The sequence below is a fragment of the Grus americana genome, chromosome 1 (genome assembly GCF_028858705.1).
Source record: "Grus americana isolate bGruAme1 chromosome 1, bGruAme1.mat, whole genome shotgun sequence".
In the NCBI taxonomy this organism is placed as follows: Eukaryota; Metazoa; Chordata; class Aves; order Gruiformes; family Gruidae; genus Grus; species Grus americana.
In genome coordinates, this window is record NC_072852.1 from 87,211,069 (window position 1) to 87,229,237 (window position 18,169).

At 45.7% G+C, this 18,169-nt stretch overlaps 1 protein-coding gene across 28 annotated transcripts in view; it reads left to right on the plus strand.

The window, feature by feature from the left end:
- The window catches only part of ZNF384 (zinc finger protein 384), a 33,954-nt gene that overhangs the window by 8,262 nt on the left and 7,523 nt on the right, over positions 1–18,169 (plus strand). For 21 of the 28 annotated variants that reach the window (XM_054812288.1, XM_054812295.1, XM_054812253.1 and 18 more), the window contains 5 exons: positions 2,318–2,398; positions 15,113–15,337; positions 15,990–16,172; positions 17,001–17,079; positions 17,972–18,130. In XM_054812288.1, the coding sequence (XP_054668263.1) occupies positions 2,318–2,398; positions 15,113–15,337; positions 15,990–16,172; positions 17,001–17,079; positions 17,972–18,130 (727 nt within the window). The remainder of the gene's footprint in view (positions 1–2,317; positions 2,399–15,112; positions 15,338–15,989; positions 16,173–17,000; positions 17,080–17,971; positions 18,131–18,169) is intronic. The other 7 variants (XM_054812287.1, XM_054812249.1, XM_054812368.1 and 4 more) reach the window with 4 other exon arrangements.

The window sequence follows — 18,169 nt, forward strand, 5'->3', positions numbered from 1 at the left end:
AAAGGTGTGAGGCTTTTGCTAATGATGTTGTTGCTTGCAGATCTTGGACATCTAGCCTAAGGATTAGTCTGGCAGAGTCCTTGGTGCTTTGCTTTGTGTTATTAGAAGAAAGCTTGCACCTGCAGGGGACAGCATCTAACCCAGTCCTGTGAAGCATTTTTCTCCATGAGTAATGTCACATCAGTCTTGTCTGGATTCATTGTCAGCTCTTTGTTAATCTCCCCTGACATCTTTGTAGTGGAAAATTTACTTTTTCCTTGGAAAATGAGATCAGCATCAAGAATCTTTCTAGTAAGATGCTGGCAGTGTGAAGCACATGGCTTCTCAGTACTTTAAAATGTGCTGAGGAAGACAGAGTGAGCATAGGTCCCGGAGACAGTAGTATTGTTTCTTAGTACTGTTTTGGTGCCTGTACCTGTGCACTTTTAGAAGTTTGTGATGTGATGTGATCAGTGGACAAGACTGATGAAGTGGTTCAGCCTATCTGGGCCAGGTCATCAGTTCTTTCTCTCTGACAAACAGTTCTCTAAATAGTTTCTTCTTTGCAAGAGGAAAAGAGCTCTTTATAGGTGTTGCTTGGTTCCAGTATTAAGTTTGTAGAGACTAGGACGAATACCAGTTCAGAGTCTGGAATGGTTATTCAAACTGTGCTTTGGAGCCTAGGACACCAACAGGAAAGTTGTGGGCTTGAGAGGGGCCTTGCCATCATACTGGAAACAAGAAGCGCTCTGTTCCCCACGGCTAGTTCTGAGTTTCCCTACTTTTACTAGGCTGCAGGAACAGCAGAGGGGTTGGATCTGGGAGACAATGAGCAGCTGAGGGACATAGGAAGCTTCTGAGGCGAGTCCAGGGTGAACAAGGACACAGAAAGCTTTGCAAGGAACAGAGTTGAGCTGTAGGAGGCAAAGCAGCTGGATGGAGGCCCGCTTTAGTGAGGAAGTTAGGGACACAAGGGGACCCAGTGTTTTGAACATAGCAGGTGGCTGTGTTCTGAGACATGTCTTGTTTTAAGCCTTTTTTTCTGCCCTATACTGGATTTAGCATTGCTGTTTGGTGAACTTCCCATGGTTTTGAATAGATTTGAAATCTGGTGGCTATGGCTTTTTTCTGTGAAAATATGGTCAAATTTGGCCAAGTTGTAAGCTTGGGGAAAAAAAAAAATCTGTTAAGCATACTGTAAGATGCTTTATAGTTTGGTAGTTGAAATATGCAAAGATTATATCCTCTTTGATGTTTCTTGAGGCTTACGTGACTCCAGGCACTGACCAGACTGTCTATCTCCACAGAAGAGATAAATACACTCTAACCTCTCTCGACTTCTATATGAGGCTGGACTACATGTGTACTCTCTCTGCAGCAATAAGCATCTTCTAGTCTACCCATGAAGGGCCACACATGCTTTTCCTTCAGTCACAACTGCTCCTTCTGCTTCGGAAGGGAGTCTTTTGTGCCCAATGTTGACGGTAACCTCCCCCCTCTCTGATGGGCAGAAAGGCAAGGTGCAAGAAGACACTGCTTGGTTCAAATGTAGCAGGGATGAGAATGAGATGTGGGCAGGGTCTGGAGCAGGTTATGTCCAGGAAGCCTGGAAATGTGGTAGATCAGAGAAGAGAATTGGAAAAAAGGAGGGAGAAAAGACTGGAGCCTACAAACTAGGGAATGCAGATGAGGATGTGATGGGGGGTCTGTTCGCAAGGGAGAGACTGCACAGAGATAAGCTATGGAGGACCAAGACTGAGGGAGGGAAGAAAGAAGCAGATCTGCTAGGGGATGGAAAATGAGGAGATACACAGGATTAGCAGAACAGATGGGGACAAGAGCATGGGATGTGGACAGACAAATAGAAATATGTGGGAGAGGAGACAAATGTTAGGTAATTGGAGGAATGAAGTAGAGAAGAGCCATTGCGGTAGACGATCAGGAGGGTGGGGCATGTGGGTAAAGAGCTTGGGCCTGGGTCTTGGTGCAGGAGAGAGGGGATCGCAACAGGCTAGAAGGCTAAGGGCAAAAGGGGAATTAAGTTTGAAGTGTCAGGCAGAAGGTTTGACCACATCCCCTCCAAAGCCTAGAAATATTGAACCCAATATTTCTAAATTTTGCCATGTCTCTGATGTTAGCACAAGAACATGAGCTCCTCTGGCAAAGAACTTCACCCCCCTCTAAGGCTAGCAAAAGGCAACAAACTACCATTGCTATCATTTATCATCCTAGCTGCAGTGGCAGAGGTCTGTGCAGTGGATCTTAAGATTGCTGATGACCAATGTGGGTGTCAGTATGATACCACATGTTGGAATTTCTGTTTGCTTTTTTTAACAAGTAGTTCCGTGAGCAGCGGAACTAATGAAGCCTGGTTTCCAGCGGCTCTCTCCTGTGTGGATTCTCTGATGTCTAATCAAGGGTGAGCTTACTAGCCTTTCCCTCAGAGGAAAGAGGGTCTCTCTTCTTTCCCCAACTGCATATTTTTATGAGACTTGTGGTGACTTTAAGATCCTTGCCCCTTTTCCAGATTTGGTTGAAACTGGCTTATAATCTCAAAACTCTAAGGAGGACAGGTGCACATGCGCATCCATATATACACACATGCAGTTTGTACACATAAGCTTTGCTTTGTATATGAATGCTGTGCTTGGAGGTTAGAAAATGTCAGAAGTAAGACTGACCACATGCCTCAGGATATAATAAGGTAAAAACTTGCATTATGGTGAGTTCTCTCTCTTCTGCTGAAATGTTGTAACTGTGTGCATGTGCACACGTGCGCTCTCAGTTCATCGTAGTGCCAAGCAGAAGGAATTAACAGTAAAGATTCTGCAGTCATGAGTTTTAATTTTAGCACATGTTATTTGCATGTCAGTGGAATGAGCGTGTACAAGGGAATGAGGGGGGCAGTTGCAGTTTCAACCGGGGAGAGAGAACTTCAAAACTATTTTCTTGCACATCTTACCTGATCACACCTTAATTTGGCCCTATTGAGTCAATGCACTTTGATACCATCCTTGATTATGTGATTATAGTTAATGTGTACATGATGGCCTGTCAGAGTCCTGCATGTTTACTCTCAGAACCTGAAAGGAGTGTTTTATTAAAAAAAAAAAAACCACAAAAAAAACCCCAAACAAACAAAAAAACCCCAACCCCAAACCAAACACAAAAACCCCACATTGACATGGGGTTGCAGAATTGAGAGGGATGATTTGGGGAAGGCATTTGACTGCTAGTCTGAAGAATTGTAGATTATGCTTGCCTCTGCTGCAGATTTGCTAGTGTCCTACAGCCGTGTGGTTCAGGCCTGCAGATAATCTTGCCTTGAAGCGTGTGCAAATATGAGTTAGGTCTAGTCTTCAGTGGATTTGCATTTCCTGCAGGCTAAAAATGACCACAGACAGTTATTCTGAAATAATTAACATTTGGCGTTCCCAAAACCGTCATCTCTTCTCGAGTATCATTGAATAGTCCTCTGTTACATGTCAGACCTTGTTTTACTTCGCAGAAGCGTTGCATCTCATAGCTGTGGCATAGAAATCTGTAAGAGCTGTGATTTGAATGTATAGAATATGAATTTTCCTTTAAAGGAAAAAAAAAAAGTAGTCACAGGTATCAGTTTGGCCACTTGGAATTAGTGGGTATGTCTGTCTTACTGTGTTTCACTCCTCTATCTTTTGTCAATCCCTTCCCTTAGAAAAAAATAAACCAGGGACATTGTGGAGATAAACAAGTGCTTATGGAGCACTAATACTTCTGTGGTGGGTACAACAAAAGATCAATTCTGTTTCATGAGGTTGGAATTGCATGTGGTTGACAACGCTTGAGGCTGTACACAGAGTGGTGATGAAAAAAACTGAACACTTGCTTGTTAAATATCTGTGCAACATAATAAGGATGCAGTTCTGTGGAAGCAGTCAATAAGGCTGTATCAGAATGCACCTGCATTGCGGAGCCAAATTATGGTGACATAGATGACCTTAAATCTGGCGTTTCCAAATTTGCTAGTGCTTTCTCATGGGCCTTTTGTATTCCTTTAATTTTAGCTTTTGCATGTTAGCACTATACTAGGAAACACCTTATTGTGCTTTATTGTTTTGTTGGTCTTTTGTGCTAATGGTGACTGATTTCAAAAATTGACAGGCAAGGTCTTAGACCTGATGTTGTTCAGTGATTTGGAGGTCAACAGAAAGTCATGGCTGATAATTTACAGATAGAAGCAATGCTGGTGGATAGCTTAAAAAGAAAAAAACGGGGAAGCTTTATGTGGTTGTTGAACTGGAACTCAAGCAAAATGTATTTTAATACAGCCCAATTGAAGACTCAACCTTTTGGGTAATACTGTGTGACTTCTCCAGCAGTCAGGTATTGAGACCTGGGTGTTTAGACACAGTGGAAAACAATATCAGAGAGAAGCGTCCTGTTGGATACTATTTAATGTGTTTGATCTCGTGGTTTAGCCCCAGCTGACAGCTGAGCACTATGTGGCTGCTCACTCACCCTTCGCCGCCTCTTACCCCTGGTGGAATGGGGAGGAGAATTGGAAGGAAAAAGGTAAAACTCATGGGTTGGGATAAGGACAGTTTACTGGGACAACAAAGGAAGAGTAGAATAACAACATCAATACTAATAAAAGCCTATACAAAGCGGGTGATACACAACGCAATTTGCTCAGCCCCAGAGCCCAATGCCCAGCCTGTCCTGGAGCAGCAATCCCTCCTCCCTGGCCAGCTTCCCCCTTGTATACTGAGCATGACATCATGGTATTGGATATCCCTTTGGCTCATTTGGGTCAACTGTCCTGGCTCTGTCCCCTCTGAGCTTCTTGTGAAAATTAACTCTATCCTAGCCAAAAAACAGCCGTTATCCACCACTTATTCTATACCATCTACGTCATGCTCAGATCATAGACTTTCCAATTAATCACCACCACTTTTTCTATCCTTGAGATATATATGCAGATATACACACATGCTGATATCATTCCCTTAGTCTATGGGCCATCCCTCGAAAAGTCCATTGAGTTCATTTAATCCATGACTTTGGGCTCCATCTGTCATATTGGTCTCTCAAGGCAGGAGCGATGAGTTGTTGCATGCTGAAGCCAGTTCTGGTTCCATCACTGCTGCACTTTGCTTGGTTTCATCAAAGTTCATCCTTCATTAATCTGGGTGATTCTTGCTATAATACCATTGATACAGCATATAGCAATCATAGTAGTGATGACGTACAATGGTAGGGTTATTTAGCAGTCAACATCATGCAATTTAATTTATTGGCTATTCTTATCCCAACCCAAATCGCCTTGAGGTACACATTGGACTGCCCCCATCTTTCAGTATCACCCACCAGGTGCACCCAGGTCCTTGAGCAAAAGTAATCCCATGGATAGGTTTGCCTGAAGCAGGGCTAACCCAGACTGTCTTCCCCAACGTATTATTCATGTGCACTACAGGGACTTTATCCCCTTCTACAGCACATGGAAGTTTTGATTGGGCAGGGTGAGCTTGATTGGCAGACTCCTTTGTGTTAACTAATGAGGTGGCCTTTGCTAAATGTGTATCCCAATGTTTGGGGGTCCCACCACCCGTTGCTCTCAGTGTAGTCTTTAGCAGTCCATTGCATCGTTCAATTTTCCCGGAGGCTGGTGCATGACAGGATGTGCTACATCCACTCCATGCCATGCTCTTTGGCTCAGGTGTCTATGAGCTTGTTTCAGAAATGAGTCCCATTGTCTGACTTAATTCTTTCTGGGGTGCCATGTCACCACAGGACTTGCCTTTCAAGTTCCAGGCAGTAGCACAGGGCATGGGATATGTTTCCAGCCATCCTGTGGTTGCTTCCACCATTGTAAGTACATGGCACTTGCCTTGGCGGGTTTGTGGGAGTGTGATGTAATCAATCTACCAGGCCTCTCCATATTTATATTTCAGCCATCGTCCTCCATACCAGAGAGGCTTTAACCACTTGGCTTGCTTGATTGTAGCACGTTTCACATTCATGGATGACTTGCGCGATAGTGTCCATGGTCAAGTCCACCCCTCGGTCACGAGACCATCTATATGTTGCTTCCTTATCCCCTCCTTGATGGCCTGAGGTGTCATGGGCCCACCGAGCTGTAAACAATTCACCCTTATGTTGCCAGTCCAGATCCACCTAAGCCACATAGCAGCTTGATCCACTTGCATGTTGTTTTGATGCTCCTCAGTGGCCCGACTCTTGGGTACATGGGCATCTACATGACGTACTTTCACAACCAGCTTCTCTAGCTGGGCAGCAATTTCTTGCCACAATGGGGCAGCCCAGATGGGTTTGCCTCTGCGCTGCCAGCTGCTCTGCTTCCATTGTTGTAACCACCCCCACAGGGCATTTCCCACCGTCCATGAGTCAGTACAGAGAGCGAGCACTGGCCACTTTTCTCGCTCAGCAATGTCTAAAGCCAGCTAGATGGTTTTCACCTCTGCAAACTGGCTCGATTCACCTTCTCCTTCAGCAGCTTCTGCGGCTTGTCGTGTAGGACTCCATAGAGCAGCCTTCCACCTCTTCAGCATGCCTCGCCTCCTCTTCTGGCCAGTCCGTGATCGCTTCCAGAATCCCTGGGTGACTGGGGTTTCGTATTTGAGCCTGCTGTGTGATCAGTGCGACCCACTTACTCCACATAGCATCGGTTGCATGGTGTGTAGAGGGGACCCGCTCTTTGAACACCCAGCACTGGCAGCTGGGGTGCCAGGTGGAGCTGTGCTTCAGTACCAACCACTTCCAAAGTGGCTCAAACTCCTTCATATGCTGTCAATCTCTCTTGTTCAGTTGGAGTGTAGTGGGCCTTGGATCCTCTGTATCCCTGACTTCTTTTGGGTCACCTGATAGAGAGGGCTTACAATCGGACTGTAATTTGGAATATGCATCCTCCAAAAACCCGCAATGCCTATGAAAGCCTGTGTTTCCTTTTTGTTAGTCGGTGGAGACATGGCTGCTGTTTTGTTGATCACATCCATTGGGATCTGATGACGCCCATCTTGCTATTTTATTTCTAAAAGCTGGATCTCCTGTGCAGGTCCCTTGACCTTACTTTGTTTCATGGCGAAACCAGCTTTCAGGAGGATTTGGACTATATTCTTCCTTTTCTCAGAAACTCCTGCTGTGTTGCCCCATACAATGATGTCGCCAATGTATTGCAGGAGTTCTGGAGCTTCGCCCTGTTCCAGTGCAGTCTGGATCAGTCCATAGCAAATGGTGGGGCTGTGTTTCCACCCCAGGGGCAGTCAGTTCTAGGGGTACTGGACACCCCTCTAATGAAAAGCAAACTGTGGCCTGCACTCTGCCACCAAAGGGATTGAGAAAAACGCATTTGTGATATTAGTTGTGCCATACTTGGCTGCCTTTGACTCCAGTTCGTATTGAAGTTCTAGTATCTCTGGCATGGCAGCATGACTTCATTCACGCCTCAATAGTCTACTGTCAGTCTCCACTTTCCATTGGACTTTCACACTGGCCATATAGGACTGTCTGCTGATCGCTCCCTGGCTCTCCAGTTGATGAATCAGCTTATGGATGGGAATCAGGGCGTCTTGGTTGGTGCGATATTGCTGCCGGTGCCCCGTTGTGGTGACTGGCACCTGTTGTTCTTCAACCCTCAGCAACTCCCCAACAGAAGGGTCCTCCGAGAGACTGGGCAAAGTAGACAGCCATTTAACTTCCTCCGACTCCAAGACAGCTATGCCAAAAGCCCACTGGTACCCTTTTGGGTGCTTGAAATACCCTCTCCTAAGGCAGTCTATGGCAAGGATGCATGGAGTCTCTGGGTCAGTCACAATGGGGTGCTTTTCCCAGTTAGACTCACTTCAGCCTCCAGTTCAGTCAGCTGTTGGGATCCCCCTGTCACTCCAGAAATATAGATGGGTTCTGCCCCTTCACAGCTTGATGGCATTAGGGTACACTGTGCACCAGTGTCCACTAGGGCCTTATACTCCTGGGGGTCTGACGTGCCAGGCCATCGGATCCACACAGTCCAATAAACCCCGTTGTCCCTTTCCTCCACCTGGCTGGAGGCAGGGCCCCTCTAATCCTGCTTATCATATTTGTTACTCACTCCTTGTAGAAATGACTTAGAAGTCCCTTCAAGAGGATCTTAAGTATGATCAGGCCTTCCACTCACTCTGGGGAATTGCCCGCTGGAAACCGGAGCTGCATTTTTCCTGGAAGAATCCCCTTTTGTTATTGTTTTTCCCTGCAACTCACCTACCCATGCCTATAGGGTCGAGGTAGGTTTTTCCATCCCACTTCCTCATCTCCTCTCTGTGGTCATGCAGGTAAAACCACAGAGTGCCTCGTGGTGTGTACGCACTATATCTTCCCTCTTGATCAGAGGAATGCTTACTCCTAATAGCTGAGATACTGGTCCGTACAGGTGAGGAGTAGGACATATCCTCTCTGAATTGCTGGAAATCCCAGGACAGTTTCTGCACAGCTGAGACGAGGGAGGGAGAGAGACTTTCTTTGTATTGCCAGAGTTGGCTAGCCAGTTTATCCACCATTGGTGCCTCTTTGTCTTCCCAGTCCATCACTGCCAATGAACTGGTGTACAACAGTGCATTACGTACAAACTTCTGCCACATGGGTTGGGTACATTGGACTTCATCTGGATCTGTGGGTACCTGCATATTGTCCAGGTCATAATAAACCATCTCCTGGAGGAGCTGGTCCCGCAGCTAACTCCCTTAGGTACTGGGTACCTCCCTCCATGGTGGTCCACTTGCCTGGATGACATACATCATCTTCACGGAAGGGATACCTTTCCTTCATGCCTGACAGAAGTTGCCTCCAGAGGCTGAAGGCCTGTGTCTTTCTCCCAGTCACCTTGTCAATGCCCCTTCCCTCGACAGGGGTCCCAGCTGCTTGGCCTCCCTACCCTCTAATTCCAGGCTACTGGCCCCGTTATCCCAGCATCAGAGCAACCAGGTGACAAGTTGCTCACCTGGATGGCAATTGAAATCTTTTCACATATCTCGCAGCTCACTCAGTGACAGAGTGATTACAGAGGTGATTACCTCTGGTTTTGCCTCTTCCTCCTGGTCTCCTGATGGTCCTGGTTCATCGTCTTCCCTTACTAAGTGAACTGATTTTTTCTGTATAGGGGTGACTAATACCGGCACAGGTTGGTTCTCTGGTTCAGCTGCAGTGCCTGTCGCTGGGGTAGCCACAGTGTCTGTTACTGGGATTGGGGTAGTCCTAGTCCTAGTTGGTTGGTTGCCCCTCTCTTCCCCCTTCTGGTGCTGCCTAATATCGAGCAGTGTTTGGTACATACTGGCCAGGGCCCGGCACAGTGTAGTAAATTGTGCCTCTTTGGAATAGCCACAGCATTTTCCTTTCAAATACTCTATTACTTTATCAGGGTCCTGTAGTTGTTCGGAGTGAAGTTCCAAACCATTGGAGATAAGAAGGTCTCTAGGTACCTGCCCATATTCTCCTACGTGCCATGCCAGCCCTGACTATCCAGCCTCGGGGCAGCTGTATTCTTAAAACAATTGTTTGTAACCCTAAACAAGATCTGAAACACTTTCAGGATACATAGCAATAGGAGCATGCTGGCTTGAATGGGGAGGAGAGTTGGAAGACAAAGGTTGGGATAAGGACAGTTTACTGGGACAGCAAAGGAAGAGGAAAATAACAACAACAATACTAATTAAAGAACATACAAAGCGGGCAATAAACGATGCAATTTGGTCACTGCCCAGAACCCAATGCCCAGCCCATCCCTGAGCAGTGACTCCTCCCTGGCCAACCTCACCCTCCCCCCTGCTTATATACTAAGCATGACATCATGGTATGGAATACCTCTTTGGCTAGTTTGGGTCAGCTGTCCTGGCTGTGTCCCCTTCCAGCTTCTTGTGAAAATTAACTCTATCCCAGCTGAAAAAACAGGACAGATGTAAAGATAAGGAATATGGGGAAACAGTGTCCTGGAAAGCAATGACTGTGAAAAAGACTTTTAGGAATTGAGTGACATCATGCGAGCTCCCAGTGCAAGGCTGTGACAGAAGAGGGTAAATGCAACTGTTGAAAGCATAAATGCTGGAGTCATTAAAAGAAGACAGGTGACATGTGAACCGTGCTGAAATATCACAAAAGTCTGGATGTGGTATTTTTAAAGTCTTTTGGAAAAATGGACAAAATGTAGGAATGCCCTCAAATCTGAGAACTGGAAAAGCACTGTATGGAGAGAGCATTTAAAAACACTTGCTGCCTTGCCAGGGGAGTATGCTTTTCTGTAGCCTTATCAAGTCACCAAGTGACTGATGGACTGTGGAAATAAGTTGACTAAGATCTCTGAGTGTAGCTGATAGATTTGATAGTATACATGGCAGTAGTGTAAATTGGTAGATGGAAGCGTAATGTTAACTTTTCAGTAGGAGTTGATGCTGGGTGTAGACATGTGGAAGCAGAGGTACAATTTATATGCTTTCATTTGACATCTTCATACTTGCTGGCTTTATTTAAGTCTTACTCAAGTTTTCTAGCTGTGTATCTTGGATTTTAGTTCTGTCTCCTTTCCCCTGCCACTTACAAAATCTTAGCAAGAAAATGTTTAACTTCAGCTTTAAAAAAAAATCAGAGAATGTGAGGGTTAAATTAACATTTATCATGAACTGTGCATCCATTATTATGCTATGCTTGCATTAGTTACTTCATTAACTCTGCATTGCAAAGGCAGTACATTTGTTTCCTTGCTAAATGAACTGCTGACTCTGACAGCCTAAACTTATCTAGTTTAACTTCAGACCTTCCTGATTTGATTTTTTTTTAACTTGTGGTCTAACTTGTATTTATAGCCTAACAGAAGGAGCAAGGGCTCGATTAACTTCTAATACTAATCTCAGTAGATACTATGAATTTGAATTCTCAAAGCCATCTGAAAGCTTACATAGTTTTCACAACTGTGATACTGATTAATTAAGCACTTGATTGAAAAATGCTGTTAATCCATGTTAGGCAAATTTTACTATGAGCTGGTATTTCAGATGGTATTTTATCTCATAACAGCATCTGATGAATGAGGCGGAACATTCCATGAAAAGTGGAAAAAAATATGGCATTGTGTGCCACAGAGTTGTAGTCTAGTTGCTATAAGCATCATTTTGTTTATGACTCATCATGATGACTTTCATATGGGAGCAGAATTAGAATTGTACATCCACCTTTTACTGGCATTTCATGATTTTTGAGGGTGTTTCTGTCTAACATGAACATTCTCTGAATATCTCACTTTATTTCCCTGCAGATTCCCTATAAAAAGTAGGGATTATAAACATTGGAAGGGGTTACTTTTGATCTCTGGCACACAGCTGGGTACTAAATTAACTATTTATATGAACCTCTGTGTTATTAAGAATACGTTCTCCTAGGATGTCTGAATTTGCAGAGCCATAACAAGCAGCTGTAGGGATGTTGTATCACACTGTCAATGGGAATGCTGTAGTCGCTTCTGTTACTTGCTTTCAGAAAGAATACAGTGAAAGTAGTGGTAGTTTAGAAGCACAGTGGGGAGAAAAGATTAAAAATGGATATTAAACAGAGGGGGGAAAAAAATCAATCATTTCATACAGCGTTTTGTTCATGCTTAGCAAGAAGCACTCCCCACTTTTCTTCTCCCCAGCCGGGAGAATTTCACTGAAGTAGAATACTGAAGCGCTGCTAGTGTCAGATGCACTGTTCTCATTGTCCATATAGATTTAACATTTTTTTTTAATCCATATTTGCCCACTAGAGGGCTGATTGCATCTTCCCCTTTAATATTTGATGTTGGCTGAGGCAGAATGTGAAGCCCTTAATTAAGTGGATCATTTGTTCCCTTGAAAATGCCTGATACCACACAATACAAAACTCTGTGAAATGCAGCTTTCTGCTGTATTCCAGGGCTTTTTTTAACTTATAAGGCTCATGAATTTGTTAATGCTACATAACATTCTTGCCCTCTCAGGGCTGATGCTAATCAGATGATCAGAAAATGAGTCCTTGCAAGACTTTCTTTTTAAATGTTGTTTGAAAAACAATACTGGAATGTCTATAGCTGCTAAATTCAGACAAGAGGGGTTTGGTTTTGTGGGCATGGATGTTTCCGCTAACAGTCAGATTTATCTTCCATTTTTATGCAAGTGCTGGAGAGGTTTTCAAATACCTTCTTTATAATTTTATTTTGAAAATGGAAAAGGACATTCAGTCCGTTTCTCTTCATTAAAGTTTATTTTAGGGAATTTCTGACCTGAAGGCAGATACCTGACACAGCAAATAAGTAAAGGAAAGGATGCACAGAAGTTATGGAAAATAAAGTAGATGGCTTTATGGCACTACAGATTTAATGCATGGGACTACTTAGATTTGATGATGTAGTAGAGTTCATGAATTTTTCAGAACAGAATAGACTGTTTAAAATAGATAGTCATGTGTACAGCACAAGAAGAGATTAGTGCCCAGCATTGTATTTAAACTAGAACAAAAATTTTAGAAAGTTATTTGTCTCAGGCAGGTAGCTGGTTTCTCAAAATATTGATTGTAAGGGCCAAATGATTGAGACAGTACTATAGCCTCCAAGTGTTGTTCCAAAGATGCATTATTCTCATGGTTGGAAAGATCCTATTTCCTCTTGGATTTTTTAACTTCTACTGTCAGTTATTGTTTCTCATTATACCTTTTTTTGCTCATAAAATAAATCCCTAGTAATTGATATTTTTCTCCCTACATAGATTTATATGGGTATTGACCAAGCTATCTTTTAAGCCTTTCTCCAAACCTAGATATACTGGGCTCAGTGAATCTTTACTGCAAAGCCGATTTTCTGCACGCCATCGTTCTTTAAGTTTGCTGAACTTGTCTGAGTTTTTCAATAATTGTTGACTACATGGACTTCAGAATTAGACATGCTGTTGCAAGAATAGTCACACCATTCCTGTTTAGAAAAATTATACCTGCTATTTCCCTTTGTTTTGGTTAGCCATATTAGCACAGCATCGCACTGGGACCTTGTTCTCAATTGAATGGTTTCTTATCAGAGGACTGATACTGTGGAACAGAGTTCAGTTGAGAGTAATGGAAGTAAGCATCTGCTAAGCAGGAGCTTGATAAAAGTCGTATATGGGATTATGCCGTAATTGCTTGCATTAGCAGGGAACTGGACTTGGTGACTCAGAGGTATTTTTCAGTTCAGTATTCACCTCAAAGTTCTTTCTAGTGTTGCTGCTTTCAAGGATACAATCCTCATCCTGTAAGTATGACTTGATAACTGCAAAATGCTTATGCTGTATTCAAGTCTAGCTTCAAACATTTCAGAAAGTCTGGAACAAACTGCACAACAGTTTGGAGATAGCTGGGTTTATAAACCAAGAGCTACTTTTTAAAAAAGATTATTCTGATGTTCCTTTTTACTCCTTGTATCTCTAATAGACCTAGGGATAAACAGCCAAATTGCTTCTGCTTGTAGATTCCAGAAGGGATTGTTGTGTGTGTGAGGGGGAATTTATGTAAGGATGTAGTTAGCTTGCATGTTCTGTTAGGGTTTGCAATTAAAGTGGATTAAGAGAAAGATGAAGGTAGGAAATGTGGGAACAACTGTTAGAGATGATAATGAATGTAAAAAACCAGTGATGGAGAGGAAAAAATGTTACAGCAGGTGTGTGGTATAGTGCTTGCTAGGGAGGCATGGCTTCCAGTTAAATGTCCTAAAATCAAGCTATGGCTTGGAAGGGCCTGTGGAAAGTAAGGTGGGTGCTGGATAAGTACTGCCTACATTACATACACTAATCAGACTGCACACTTCATAAAGCTTCTGGCTCCAACATAAATAGTAACAGTAGTAGATGTGATGAAGTGTCCTCCTGGGAGGAGATGGATATGGGGAAGAGCAGGATCAACTCTCTGTGGCTTGTAATACCTGCAGAGACTTTTTTCACTGAGCAGTTCTGTAAACACTTGCAAATCTTGAGGAAATTCCCAGACAAAAACGTAAGTCAACCTGCTGTGAAGATTGAATTCATGTTAGCCAGACTTCTTCTGGGTGGCATTTTTTTCTCTCAAATGTGACCCTGGAAGTTCCAAGTGCAGGTTCAATTTTATCTTGTTTAATTGAAAAGTCTGCAAATGGAAAAACTAAGTTCAGAGAAACCTTAACTCTGTCCCTTGGTTGGCACACATTTGGAAAAAAAAAAAAAAAGAAAGTCCAGTAACTTGGATGCAGCTTCTATCTCTGTCAAATTATCAACCACAAAAGCTTTTAATGTCTTAAATTGTAAAACAGTGCAAGCTTCGCTTAACAGCCTGGTGTCATGATGGAGGAACAGTTTTTAACAGCAGCATCCATAGCAGATAGATACCAACTGCTTCTTCCTATTCAAAGAGTTTGTGTGTTACCAAATGTGTTTCTGATCATTATGGGAACAGATGGATCCAAACTCCTAGACAAAACATTTTGCATCACATCAGTAAGGTTGAAATGATGAAAGTCCATTAGACCAGTGAAATACCACATGTGATATCCAGACTATCTTTGTGAGGCCCACTAGGAAAGCAGCACTGCTGTTATTCTCAGCATTTTGTATTCTAAGTACTCAAGTGTCTTCTCCAAAAATGGGAGCAGAGTTAAGTGGTTTTGGTCATAACTGCTTTTGCAGACTTTGCAGTACATGGAAGTAACTTTTATTATGAGGAAGAACCTTAACATGGGATTTCCAGGTTTCCCACCCTTTTTTTTTGACTGAAATAAATCATAGATGAACAAAATGTTTTTTGTCTGGGAATTATTATTCCTGTCCCCTTCAGATTGCTGTTGGAAAATTTCCAAAGTGCTGCCCTGTCTTCCTTGTAAGCCTAATAAATTAACCTCTTTGCTTCTTCCAAGACCTTTACTTGTCTGGCCACAAGGTATCATTTTGTCTCTTCTGCCACTTCCTAGCTTAAGTTTGTCCCCCTGGGACTGGAGTACTTGCAGCTGAGCACAGTGTCCCGGGTGAAACCTCCCTAGAACCACGTAGCGAGAAAATGTCCCTTCTTCACTCAGTGTGGAAGACCCCATCCAGTTAGAGTTGATACATATTGGGGCTTGCTCCCCGTGTGACGCTGTCTCTTCCCCTCGCCCCGGTCCCAGGTGCCGGATGTGTTCGCTGACCTTCTACTCCAAGTCGGAGATGCAGATCCACTCCAAGTCCCATACGGAGACAAAGCCACACAAGTGTCCTCACTGCTCCAAGAGCTTCGCCAACAGCTCCTACCTGGCCCAGCACATTCGCATCCACTCAGGGGCCAAGCCCTACACGTGCAGCTACTGCCAGAAGGCCTTCCGCCAGCTTTCCCACCTGCAGCAGCACACACGGTAAGGGCCAGAGGAGGCTGGGGGCCCTCCGCACTGCATGTTGCCGTCATCCCAGCATGCTGTGAGCACCCTCAGTGGGTGACTGCCTGGGGAGACCTTGCTGTTTTCTGCAGGCTGGTCAGGTCTTGTACATGACAAACCGGCAGCAGTGGTAACTGACACGTGAGACTTGTCACTTTGCCGTGAGGGGCTGGGTGTGCACAGAGGTTAGCGCTGCTTACCCTAAGGGGCATCTGCAATAGAGTGATGCTTTCTGACAGAAGGTAGGGCTGGTTGTGCTAGAGTGAGAGTAGAGTGGGTGTAGGAGGACTGTTCCCTGTCACCCCAGCATAGTTCTGCCAAACGTCTCAGTCCAGGCTTGCAGCCCCCCCACTATTTCAGCCATAGGCTTCCCACACACGGCTCTGCCAATGCCCCTCAGTCCAAACTCTATAGTTCCTCTCTCTGGATCCTCCCCCGGTGCAGACAGACCACGGTCTCTTGAATCCAAGGGGAGCACGGTTTGAGACAGAGCGAGCTCATGCCGTGTTTGGAGTTCCTCCATGTAGCAGATAGCGTGGTGCTGTCCCACCCCCTTTGTGCCCTCATTCCATCAGCACTAGCCAGATGGCGGTCGTGTCCAACTGCTGCTGCTCCTCCTCCTCTTCGGCAGGATCCACTCCAAGCTCCACACGGCGATTGTCAAGCCGCACAAGTGTCCTCACTGCTCCAAGAGCTTCGCCAACACATCCTACCTGGCCCAGCACCTCCGCATCCACTCGGGGGCCAAGCCCTACACCTGCCGCTACTGCCAGAAGGCCTTCCGCCAGCTCTCCCACCTGCAGCAGCACACACGGTAAGGGCCAGAGGAGGCTGGGGGCCTGGCCCTGGCCCCCCCGCGCTGCCGGCATGCACCTGTGGAGCACGCGCGCCAAGCATGCGGGGGGCGGGCGGGGAATGCGGCCGGCTGCACCCACAGAAGGAGGTGGCCCACCAGAGTGGACGGAGTGGAGGCTGCGCAGGAGACACTGACCACGTCAGGGCTGAGGTGGGCACGTGCTGTCCCTGGGGATCCTTGGTCTTGCACCGTGGGGGGCACAGAGAGAGAGCGATAGAGAGAGAGGCATTGGCTGTAGGCGATCCCAGCCTGGCACCATGGGGGTTGGACTGAGAGTGTGGAAGCTGCTTCTGGCATTGCAGGGAGACAGGGACAGATGAACACTGTAGGTGATCTCAGCCTGATAATGTAAAGGGAAGAGTGTTGGAGTGTCTATCCTGAGAAGCAACAGAGCTGTTTTCTTAGTACTGTGGAAGCAGGAGAACAGACTCCTCTTGGTCATATGGTACTCCTGAGCTTGGGGCAAGGAGCCTGGACCTCCAGACCCCATCCCAACCCATCTTCAGGTGGCCCACATGCTGAGCTGGCCAGGTATTCATAAGCTCTTGCTCCTCAGTCCTAGTCACTCTCTGAAATCTGCTTGACTGCCTATCTTCTCTAACTTCTAGCTGGACACAGGAGCTGGGCAGAGCTCTCTTTGTCCAGATAGAACAACATCTGGAGGCAACATCATCTCCTTCCCTGCTCTCCTGAGTGGCTGTGAGATTTCATTACAGCATCAGGCCCTGGCAGTCTGCCCTGCCTGGCTGCTCACTGCCTCTCATTTGTGCTCTTCCTCCTCAACAGTATCCACACTGGGGACCGACCCTACAAATGCGCTCACCCTGGGTGTGAAAAGGCTTTCACCCAGCTTTCCAACCTGCAGGTAAGGGGCTGGGCTTGTCCTGCTCACCAGTGGGGGTAGGCAAGGGCAGCTGTCAAGTGGGAGGAGAGACTACTTGGCTGTGGTGGAGGACATGGAGAAATTGGGGCAGCTGGGAGGAGAGTGAAAGAATACAGAAAAGCTGGTGAAGCCCTGGGCAGGGGAGAGACTCCTGGCTTTTGTGGCACTAGTGACCCAAAGAAGTCACATAAACAGTCACATCCTGTAAAATTGTAAACTTGACTTGAAAGCAGTGGGACCTTGGTAAAGTTCCTCTTATCTGCTCTGCAGAGTTTTCTAACTTAGCTGGGGCAAGACCTTTGCTAAATGTCATGCAGGATAAAATCTGGGTATCTGATTGCGTTTTTTGTTTGTTTTGCAATGGAACGGAGGGCATAACAGTAGGGATTTAGGGAAGCAAAGGTGGCGTGTCCTATTGCAGTATCCTGGAGGAGGGGAACTGTAGGGCATGCCAAATGGCAAAGAGCTGTAAATGCCTGTGAGCAGTTAAAGCAGATCCTGCCCTGAAGGGCAGTGACAGATGCAGGGAGCAAATGTGTAGTGAGGCAGAAGAGGAGAGAAAAGGAAAAGACTGGAAAAGAGTTGCATGGAGACTGGGAAGATGGGGGTTGTGGAGACTTAGGAGACTGTTCTCTTCAAATGCCTAGTATGCCTGAGAAAAAAGGGCATCTGTGGGGAAGATGTGGTGAGCTGGAGGGAGAAGCTCTGTCCCCTCTGCTAGGAGCCAGGTGCACCTCCCTCAGCAGATGGGGTCCTAGGGAGCTTGGGGCATGGCTGGAAGGGGGTGCTGGAGGGAAAGCTTTCTCCAGTATTAATGCTTGCTTCCTTCCCTGCGCTTTCTTTCTCCTTCCTCCACCCTGCTGCCACCCCCCAGTCCCACAGACGGCAGCACAACAAAGACAAACCTTTCAAGTGCCACAACTGCCACCGTGCGTACACGGATGCCGCCTCATTGGAGGTACACCTGGCTACGCACACGGTGAAACACGCCAAGGTCTACACCTGCTCCATCTGCAGCCGGGCCTACACCTCGGTGAGTGTTTGCTGTCCTGGGGGGCAGCAGAAGTGGACG